General features: G+C 38.0%; 1 protein-coding gene across 9 annotated transcripts; it reads left to right on the top strand.

The window, feature by feature from the left end:
- The first annotated feature begins 7,185 nt into the window (after nucleotides 1–7,185).
- Nucleotides 7,186–8,073, top strand: LOC121473626 (keratin-associated protein 4-12-like). Of its 9 annotated transcripts, none has more exons than XM_041726168.1 (3): nucleotides 7,186–7,324; nucleotides 7,436–7,775; nucleotides 7,863–8,073. In XM_041726168.1, exons 1-3 carry the CDS (start codon nucleotides 7,200–7,202, stop codon nucleotides 7,965–7,967), a joined length of 570 nt encoding a protein of 189 aa, XP_041582102.1. In that variant the 5' UTR covers nucleotides 7,186–7,199; the 3' UTR covers nucleotides 7,968–8,073. The 9 variants fall into 9 exon arrangements, with proteins under 9 accessions (XP_041582102.1, XP_041582103.1, XP_041582100.1 ...); XM_041726169.1 differs by having other exon boundaries at nucleotides 7,186–7,356; nucleotides 7,552–7,624; nucleotides 7,736–8,073; XM_041726166.1 differs by having other exon boundaries at nucleotides 7,490–8,073.
- The last annotated feature ends 3,269 nt before the right edge of the window (nucleotides 8,074–11,342 follow it).

Here is an 11,342-nt window from a genome sequence, read left to right as displayed (position 1 = left end):
GAAAGAACAGCAGGTAAATCCTACACCAGTCATAAGAAGAGAGTTAATAAAGATTAGAGCAGAACTCAATGCAATAGGGACCAGAAGAACTATAGAACAGATCAACAAAACCAGGAGTTGGCTCTTGAAAGAATTCATAAGATAGATAAGCCATTAGCCAGCCTTATTAAAAACAAAAGAGAGAAGACTCAAATGAATAAAATCATGAATGAAAGAGGAGAGATCACAACCAATACCAAGGAAATACAAATGATTTTTAAAACGTATTATAAGCAGCTTTATGCCAATAAATTAGGCAATCTAGAAGAAATTGATGCATTTCTGGATAACCACAAATTACCAAAACTGGAACAGGAAGAAATAGAAAACCTGAACAGGCCAATACCCAGGAAGGAAATTGGAGCAGTCATCAAAAACCTCCCAAGACACAAAAGTCCAGGGCCAGATGGTTTCCCACGGGAATTCTATCAAACGTTTAAAGAAGAGGCAATACCTATTCTACTAAAGCTGTTCTGAAGGATAGAAAAGGATGGAATACTTCCAAAGTTGTTTTATAAGGCCAAGATCACCTTAATTCCAAAACCAAAGACCCCACCAAAAAAGAATTATAGACCAATATGATGAACACAGATGCAAAAATTCTCAATAGGATACTAGCCAATAGAATAGTGTCCAACAGTACACTAAGAAAATTATTCTCCATGACCAACTGGGATTTATCCCTGGGATGCAAGGCTGGTTCAACACTCATAAAGCAGTCAACATGTTAGATCATATCAACAAGATAAAACACAAGAACCATATGATCCTCTCAATAGATGCAGAGAAAGCATTTGACAAAATACAGCATCCATTCCTGATCAGAACTCTTCAGAGTGTAGGGATAGAGGGAACATAATTAAGTTTCTTAAAAGCCATCTACAAAATGCCCACCACAAATATCATTCTCAATGAGGAAACACTGGGAGCCTTTCCCCTAAGATCAGGAACATGACAAGGATGTCCACTCTCACCACTGCTATTCAACATAGTACTAGAAGACCTAGCCTCAGCAATCAGGCGACAAAAAGAAATAAAAGGCATTCAAATTGGCAAAGAAGAAGTCAAACTCTCCCTCTTCACAGATGGCATGATATTGTACCTAGAAAACCCAAAAAACTCCACCCCAAGATTGTTAGAACTCATACAGCAATTTGGCAGTGTGGCAGGATACAAAATCAATGCCCAGATTTCAGTGGCATTTCTATACACTAACAATGAGACTGAAGAAAGAGAAATTAAGGAGTCAATCCCATTTACAATTGCACCCAAAAGCATAAGATACCTAGGAATAAACCTAACCAAAGAGGCAAAGGATCTCTACGCTAAAATCTATAGAACATTTCTGAAAGAAATTGAGGAAGACACAAAGAGATGGAAAAATATTCCATGCTCATGGATTGGAAGAATCAATAGTGTGAAAATGTCCATGGTACTCAGGGCAATTAACACATTGAATGCAATCTCTATCAAAATACCATGGACTTTCTTCAGAGAGTTGAAACAAATAATCTTGATTTGTGTGGAATCAGAAAAGATCCCAAATAGTCAGAGGATTATTGAAAAGAAAACCAGAACCAGGGGCATCACAATGCTGAATTTCAAGTTGTACTACAAATCTGTGATCATCAAGATAGTGTAGTACTGGCACAAAAACAGACACATAGGTCAATGGAACAGAATAAAAAACCCAGAAATGCGCCCTCAACTCTATGGTCAACTAATATTTGACAAAGGAGGAAAGACTATCCACTGGAAAAAGGATAGTCTTTTCAATAAATGGTGCTGGGAAAATTGAACAACAATGTGCAGAGGAATGAAACTAGACCATTCTCTTACACCATACACAAAGATAAACTCAAAATGGATGAATGATCTAAATGTGAGACAAGAATCCATCAAAATCCTAGAGGAGAACACGGGCAACATCCTTTTTTGAACTTGGCCACACCAACTTCTTGCAAGATATCATCTATGAAGGCAAGGGAACAAAAACAAAAATGAACTATTGGGACTTAATCAGGTTAAAAAGCTTCTGCACAGCTAAAGAAACAGTTAACAAAACTGAAAGACATCCTACAGAATGGGAGAAGATATTTGCAAATGACGTATCAGATAAAGGGCTAGTTTCCAAGATCTGTAAAGAACTTCTTAAACTCAACACCAAAGAAACAAACAATCCAATCATGAAATGGGCAAAAGACATGAACAGAAATTTCACCAAAGGAGACATACACATGGCCAACAAGCACATTAGAAAATGCTCCACATCACTTGCCCTCAGGGCAATCAAAACCATAATGAGATACTATCTCACACCAGTGAGAATGGGGAAAATTAACAAGACAGGAAACAACAAATGTTGGAGAGGATGTAGAGAAAGGGGAACCCTCCTGCACTGTTGGTGGGAATGTGAACTGGTACAGCCACTCTGGAAATCTGTGTGGAGGTTCCTCAAACAGTTAAAAATAGAGCTACCCTATGACCCAGCAATTGCGCTACTGGGGATTTACCCCAAAGGTACAGATGCAGTGAAAAGCTGAGACACCTGCACCCCAATGTTTATAGATAGCAGCAATGTCCACAATAGCCAAACTGGAAGGAGCTTCAGTGTCTATCGAAAGATGAATGGATAAAGAAGTTGTGGTCTATATATGTAATGGAATATTACTCAGCCATTAGAAACGAGGAATACCCACCATTTGCTTCTACGTAGATAGAACTGGAGGGTATTATGCTGAGTGAAGTAAGTCAATCAGAGAAGACAAACATTATATGGTTTCATTCATTCGGGGAATATTAAAAATAGTGAAAGGGATTATAGGGGAAAGGAGAGAAAATGAGTGTGAGATATCAGTGAGGGTGACAGAACATGAGAGACTCCTAACTCCTAACAAACAAGGGGTAGTGGAAGAGGAGGTGGGCGGAGGGATGGGGTGACTTGGTGAAGGGCACTGAGGAGGGCACTTGACGGGATCAGCATTGGTTGTTCAGTATATGTTTGCAAATGGAACTCCAAATAAAAAAATACCAAAAATAAATAAATAAACATTTTAATAGAGCTCAATTTTTATTATAAAATAACTTAATTGACTTGAAATATATTAATTTCCTTATCATTTAGCAATGCCTATTGTAGGGGGTCTCTATTTAGATAATAATTCTACAAATTAAGTCTCTATAGTTACCTAATAGTAATACATTTTAGCTACAGACTAAATATATCCCAGATATTTTTTAAAATAATGAGTACTAACATAACATATGTCTTATCTGATAAGGGAAAAAAATTTTTGCATGCCATTCTATAAAGGTTATATTAACATGGTATGTTCAGTTTCCCCGAGAGACACAACACAGGTTCCTCAATGGTGTTGCAAACATCAGTCGGGTCCACTTTGTTCAACTTTCCTTGATGTTTACCTAACTAATGTATATTATTGTCAAATTATAAAAAGAAAACAAAAAATTTTTTAAGTTTTTTTTTTATATTCTGTATGGCCACATATATAACATTTAACATATATAATATATTATATAATATATATTAACATTTTTTTAAAGTACACAAAAGAAAAAAATTGCACTCCATCTAATCTATTGTAATAACAGAGGTACGGTTTAGGTAGACCATATATAATTTATGGGTATGGTCCTGAAATTAATTATTATCAATTCTACTTCTCCAGACAATGGGTAAAAATTTTAGCAAGGAGTACATAGGGTGTTGTCTCTCTTGGTTTTGTTTTTCATTTTTTAAAAATCCAGTGTGCTATCACTAGCAATTTCCCGTGCCCCATTGTCCTATTCTCATCCATGTAAAACTTTTGTTTGGAATGAGAGATCTAAAAGAGTAAAGAGAATTATCAAGGTTTCAGTCTGAAATTGCTCAAAGTTTAGTGGTTCAAAATCAGTATTATTTTTTCTATTAATTAGATGTTACCAATTTTAATATTGCATCTACTTCTGTTCCCAATCTAATATTACACAAATTAATGTCATATAGACAGTTTGAGGAGCTGGATCTAAAACTTGGCCATGCATTAAGATTACCTCAGGAGTGAAAAAAATTCACATGCCCAGGCCATACACCAGATCAGTTAAAAATCAGAATTTTTCAGGGCAGAAGTCAGGCATCAAGACTTTTCGTCTCTCCTTGGTGATCCTAATATGCAGGCAACTTTGTGAACCACTGGCCTAGGGACGGATTCTCTGCATATTTCTCTATGAGAATGTACTCTGCCTTTGCAACTATTGCAAAACAGGCTTTCTTAGTCTCCCTCTATTTACATGGAAAACTCTCCCCTGGTAATAAGAACATTTTTTTTTAATGATTTTTCTTCCCTCAGCATCTCCTATACAGCAAATCAAGTGAAAATCTCTCCCCTTGGGACATGTTGCCTCACAATAGAATTGCTTAATGCCTCGGGTTCTCTAGCTCTGAAAATCAAGTGTTTGCTAAGAAAGTTATTGTGACAAAAATATGGCAAGGGGCTTGGTCTTCAAATGGTCCTAATTAAGGTATTTAAGAATCTCATCCAATGGTAATCAATGCCTCTCTGTTTTCCTGTTTAACACCCAGTCTTGAGTTCTGGGACCCCTCAGTCCCAGGCAAACAGGAATGGCTGATAGTAGTTACAATAAACCTTTGTACTTTGTTACTATAGCTTCTTCATTCAGAACTAGTGATACATGGATCAACATTAGCAATTCTCACAGGCATATGCCAAGCTAATGGTCCCAAAGACAGAAAAGAAATTATACTATATATCATCTTTTTGAAGCTCTAGATCAAAACAAATCTACAGTGAAAAAAATATTAAAACAATGGCTGCCCCTATGATGGTGGGGAGTTTTACTGAAGTTCCATGTGGGAATTTTCTGGTATAATGGAAAATATTCTCTATCTGGATAGGTATGGTGGTTATATTGATGTGCATCTGTTAATCAAAACTCATCAAATAGTATTCTTAAGATATGTACATTTCACAGTATGTAAAATTTACCTAAAATGTAAAACAAATCATAAAAAGTAAATAAGAAATGGTAACTAGAATTATTTATATAAAAATAAATCTATGTCTTTACCAAATTGTAATCTTGGCTAATTTGTCTTATTATTATTTTTTTTGGCTAATTTGTCTTAGACACCATTCTTTTAGTTAAATTATACTACTATGAGCTCCTTTGATGTTGCACAATTGTGTGTGTGAGTGTGTGTTAGCATATGCACACACACATGCGTGTATGTGATCCTCACTGTAATCTGTAAATTCCTGGGGAGGAAACTCTATAAATGCTCAATAACTGGCAACATGTGTATCTCAGATTATCCACTCAACAATCTGCTTTATAAACAGGCAGGAACCTGATAGAGGTACTTCCTCAAAGCTTGAATGAACAGAAATTTAAGGAGCAGGTCTGTAAGTGTGGTCCTTGGGCCTTCAGCATCAACATCATCTGGATACGTGTCAGAAATGCCAAACCTTGGGGCATCCAAGGTGGCTCAGTGGTTGAGCTTCTTTGCCTTTGGTTCAGGTTGTTATCCCAGGGGTCTTTGGATCAAGTCCCACATCAGGCTCCACACAGGGAGCCTGCTTCTCCCTCTGCCTATGTCTCTGCCTCTCTCTTTCTGTCTCTCCTGAATAAATAAATAGAATCTTTATTTTTTATATACATATTTTTAATTGAAGTTCGATTTGCCAACATATAGTATAACACCCAGTGCTCATTCCATCAAATGCCCTCCTCAGTGCCCGTCACCCAGTCACCCCATCCCCCCCGCCCACCTCCCCTTCCACTACTCCTTGTTTGTTTTCCAGAGTTAGGAGTCTCTCATGTTTTGTCACCCTCTCTAATTTTTTCAACTCATTTTCCCTCCTTTCCCTTATAATTCTTTCCACTATTTCTTATATTCTCCATATGAATGAAACCATATGATGATAAAGAAGATGTGGTCTATATATACAATGGAATATTACTCAGCCATTAGAAAGGACGTATACCCACCATTTGCTTCGACATGGATAGAACTGGAGGGTATTGTGCTGAGTGAAGTAAGTTAATTAGAGAAGGATAAACAAAATTATTTTTTTTTAAAGCCAAATCTCAGACTCCACTCTGCAGTCAAAACCTCTGAGGATTGTCCCAATCATATTTAATAAGCCCTTTGGATGATTTAATGCCTGCTCACATTAGATTATCACTAAATAAAGGATAAGTAAAAATAGTAACTAAATGAAGTTAAATTGACTAAAATCCATTCACATTTCAAATGGATCCAGAAAACATGTGCTACAGATTTCCCAGCTATGGCGGTAAGTTCTGAGGAGAGGTATATTCTGATTATTCAACATTTTTTTTTTTGCTCCGTTGAAGAATATTTTAAATTAAGAATCAGATGAGGGATAAAAATGAAGCTATGCCTTCCAGAATCTAATGACAAGCTGGAGAAAACAACATAAATATATATGATATTAAAGCAACAACTTAATGAACAATTGAACCTGGTAGTGACAGGAAATATACAGATAATTGCCTGACATGCTTTTAGAGTAGAGAACATGATCCAAAGTTTGAAATATCTAAGAAAACCCATTCCAGTGCCATAGAAATCAACAATGTCATATCATATAGAGCTGTCTCCTTCCTCATTGCTCAATAATGACCCACAAAGAGGGCCTTTTCTTCTTGTCTCATGCCACATGCCACACTATGTAGATGGAATTTCTTCTCCACTGATCATTGGAAGAAATGCATGACCAGAAATATAACTGCCCTAATCCCATCCTGCTAGATGTAGGAGGGGACAGGAAAAAAAATACAATTGCAAATGCCACCTATCACATGACACTCTGTGGAGGAAGATGAGGAGAGACTGGTCCAGAAGATGCCAGGGGGTGTGAGTCAGGAGGAAAAGCAGACCAGATAAAATTACATCTAGAAAAGAAAATTAGTTTCATGAGTTTAAACCATTACATAAACAAATATTATTGTATAATCTGGCAATTACTTAACCATTAGTAAAACAAAAATAAGGAAGACGTGTTGGCAAGTTACCATGTTCGGGCAGTATATAAGAAGCCGTGGCATGATGAGACTTCCAAACTCAAGACCTTCAATCTCCTGGAAACGCACCAGAACCTCCACCCTCTGACACCATGGTCAACTCCTGTTGTGGCTCCGTCTGCTCTGAGCAGGGCTGTGGCCAGGAGACCTGCTGCCGCCCCACCTGCTGCCAGACCACCTGCTGCAGGACCACCTGCTGCCGCCCCAGCTGCTGTGTGTCCAGCTGCTGCCGCCCCTCCTGCTGTGGTTCCAGTGGCTGTGGCTCCAGCTGCTGCAGGCCCAGCTGCTGTATCTCTAGCTGCTGCCGCCCCTCCTGCTCTAGTTCCAGCTGCTGCCGCCCCTCCTGCTGCATCTCTAGCTGCTGCCGCCCCTCCTGCTCTAGTTCCAGCTGCTGTGGCTCTAGCTGCTGCAGGCCCAGCTGCTGTGTGTCCAGCTGCTGCCGCCCCACCTGCTGCCAACCCACCTGCTGCCAGACCACCTGCTGCAGGACCACCTGCTGCCGCCCCAGCTGCTGTGTGTCCAGCTGCTGCCGCCCCTCCTGCTGTGGTTCCAGTGGCTGTGGCTCCAGCTGCTGCAGGCCCAGCTGCTGCATCTCTAGCTGCTGCCGCCCCTCCTGCTCTAGTTCCAGCTGCTGTGGCTCCAGCTGCTGCCGCCCCTCCTGCTGCATCTCTAGCTGCTGCCGCCCCTCCTGCTGTGGCTCCAACTCCTGTGGCTCTAGCTGCTGCCGCCCCTCCTGCTGCCCCTCCTGCTGCCTGCGCCCAGTCTGTGGCCGGGTCTCCTGCCACACCACTTGCTATCGCCCCACCTGTGTCATCTCCACCTGCCCCCGCCCCATGTGTTGTGCCTCTTCCTGCTGCTGAGTATCTCTGACTATAATCTTTTTGACATATGGATGTCTTCACAAGTCACATAAAATGCGTTAAAGCCAGCCAGTGACTGTGGAATGGACTCTTAGTTGCCAACTCCTCATCTTCTGATTTGGCATTCAGAGTAGGTGTTGAGTTCTAGGAAATGACAGATTAAATAAAACAACTGTCAAATGATTTTTAACCCAGGCCCAAATGTATCTATTTTCAGGTCAGCAATATCTTGATCCTATGTATACACTGACTGTGATGATCTTACGTGACATTGTTTTCATATGTTCTCAATAAAGAGCCATTCCCCCTGATATTAAAATCTCCTCATTTGTTAATGATTTGCATGAACATGTGTGTGTGTGTGTGTGTGCACGCACACGTGTCTTTACTGTGTCTTTACGCGTGTCTATCACCTCACACCAAAGGCCATCTTGCTTCAAATGCAAGTGAACATGTTCAAGAGTATGTTCCACTTATATTGGAATCAAGACTCCACTAGGCATTCATTGTATGACATGGACAAGATGGCTTAATCTCTCCAAACCTCAGTCTGCTTTCTCTGAGAAATGGGGACAATGCACCATGTTCTTCAAAGGTTCAAAGACATAATCTGTGTAATATAATGTAATATAGTTAGCACGGGATGGGGTACATAATGTAAGCTCTCAAGAAATATCTTTCTTTTTTTTCTTTCGTTCTTTCTTTTCTTTTCTTTTTTCAATTAATTAATTAATTAATTAATTTTTTTGGTTATTTGTCTTGGAACACTACTCTGGACTAGAATAGTTAGTATCTTAGCATAGTTTTGTCTTTGCTAGAACAGCAAAGAAAGTTTACATTATTGTTTCACTGTCCTCTATAACTCAAAATTAAGTTTTAGTATATGTCTCAAAGTCCCTTTTAAAAACGCTAGTGAGTTGAACACAATAAAGTCATCTAAATTTCACTTGATATATTTCTACTTCAAGTATGTTCCATTATTGGTTGTGCAAATATCAGGTATTCTTTGTAGCTCAAGTACTTTCTCCTCCTTCCTTCCTCCTTCTTTCTTCTTCCTTTACTAAGGATAAAAACTCTCTTTTAGAATACCAAGTATACCTTCTAACCCAGATTTCTGGAAATCTATGAACTCCATGGCAACTTTTCAATACAAAATTTAAAACTTTTCATTAATAGATGCTCAGAATTTTAGTATTTCTAGACTGAAACTTCTTATTTTTTCATCTCATGAAAACCCTCATGTTACTGAAGTTTCTCATCTTCTTGATGATTTTTTTTCACTTTGGGCTTTTGTCACCTTGCCTGGTTTTACCTAAGAGAATATGCACAGGATATTTCTTTGAGACTCAGTTTTCTCAGCAGCCAGACTGCGGTAAGAATAATCTTCCTCAGCTGAGAAAATGTGTCACAATATACGTAATATTATCATGCTTATACAAATATAAAGGTCTGTATGTTTTGATTCATAATCTGTATAGTAAAAACTTTTTAAATTCAAATTGTGCATACATCAGTTTTATCAATTAGCTGTGTTATATTTCCCAAAAATTTAACAAATGTAATTAAGGGTTATTTCTAATTTTTTTTTAAAAAAAGTTATAAGGTATAAGAGACAAACCAGAGAGGAGTTGATATAAAAGGGGGTTCATTTCAACACAGGTTGGATACCATATTCTTAGCATATCAGAGAAAGGTCTGGTAGACATTTCTAGCTTCACCTTTTCAACTTACCCTGAAATGTTCTGCATATAGCCCTGCCTATTCACACACTAGAATTAACATATCTTTCATCCTCTCATATGTTCCTCTTTAATAACTACTAATTATAGGATGCAGGTTCTTGTTTCAACGTTATGCTTTATTAGCTAGAGCTGAATCAAAGAATGTAGGTTTTATACTGCTTTTTTTTCAGTATTGAAGTATATGAGGCTTGTAATTTCCTATTTTTATAACAAGAACTGAATCAGTGTAGGAATAAGATAGAACTCTGAATCTGTGAATTAAAAGGACTATTTATAAAAGTGTGGACAGAGCTTAGGGAAAGCAACAAGGAATAGCTCCATATCCATGGCTCATAATAGCAAGGAGCAGTTACCCAATGCCTGAAGATCTGTGCAAAGATTCGGGTGAAGTAGTCAAAGGGCAGCATGCCAAACTTCTTAGGATTACTACATACAAGCACTCAGTGTACAGTAATTTCCATCAGGGAAAGTTACAGTGCTCCAAAAGATTCAAAAGTGATACCAGAGATATTGTGGCAGAGAAAACCAAGGTATAAACAATTATGAATGGGAAAATATCTGTGATTCCACTGAGTATACCTAAACACAGAATTGGGATGACTTTCTGTGAATAGAGAATGGATTAAGTCTACCCTTCATCCAGTTTTATTTAGCCTTACTAAATAGGTACCACTGAAATTGCTCAAGCCTTCCTAGGTAGTAAATTCTAAGCAATATAGAATTCCAGAAGAGCAATAAGAAATGACTGTTCTGATGAAGGAGATAGCTAAAAGGAGACTTGTAATCCCCACAAATACTTTTAACAGTCCTGTCTGGCTGGTATGTGGGGAGACAGTTCCTGGAGGTTAACAGCAGACTCCTGATGATTAAACAGCTTTTTCCTCTGGTTGCTTCAGTTATAACTAATATATAAGAACTTTATAGGAGGCACAACAAGCCTAGCAGGACTGGTATGCCATCCCAGACTTGCCTAACGCGTTCTTTTCTATGCCAGTTTCAGGGTTCTCTCAGGCGCAATTTATATCCTCATGGCAGGGAAACAAGTATATATTTACTGTTTGGCTACATGGATATTTGAGTTCATTATCATATTGCCATTATCTAGTGAGGTTGGCTCGGACTTGATAACCATTAAAAACAAGTTAATACTATACATTGATAATCGTGGCATTCAAGAGTGGAAAATCATCAATGAATTTGAAAAAGCAAGTCCAGAAACAGACTTGAATACATAAGAAAATTTAATATATGAAAAGGCAGCGTCTTAAATCAGTAGGGAGGAATGTATTGTTAGGGTCACATCAGATTCAAAAGCATTTAAACCTCACATCTTGTAATCCTGATTGATTAAATATTTGAAATATTGAAAATATAAATTTGAAAATATAAAACTTGAAACTCTGAACAGAAGAAATTCTGAAACAATGTTTATGCAAAATCACAACTGGAAAGGACTGGAAAGGTCTTTCACAGTATGATACCAACTCAGAAGTCATAAAAGAAAAGATTAATAAATTTGGCTATATTAAACATTTGTATGAGAAAAAAAATCACATAAATGAAGTCAAAGAAGAAAGAGAAACTAGGAAAAATATCTGAAATTTGTATTACATAAAAAGGCTAACTTTTAGTC

This window comes from Vulpes lagopus, chromosome 12, assembly GCF_018345385.1.
Source record: "Vulpes lagopus strain Blue_001 chromosome 12, ASM1834538v1, whole genome shotgun sequence".
Lineage (NCBI taxonomy): Eukaryota > Metazoa > Chordata > Mammalia > Carnivora > Canidae > Vulpes > Vulpes lagopus.
Note: the sequence above shows the minus strand (reverse complement) of the source record. Positions and strands in the feature narration are given on the sequence as shown.

What these genes read in the sequence shown, in the direction of transcription:
- LOC121473626 (XM_041726161.1), top strand. Translation starts at nt 7,200, where the DNA reads ATGGTCAACTCCTGTTGTGGCTCCGTCTGCTCTGAGCAGGGCTGTGGC.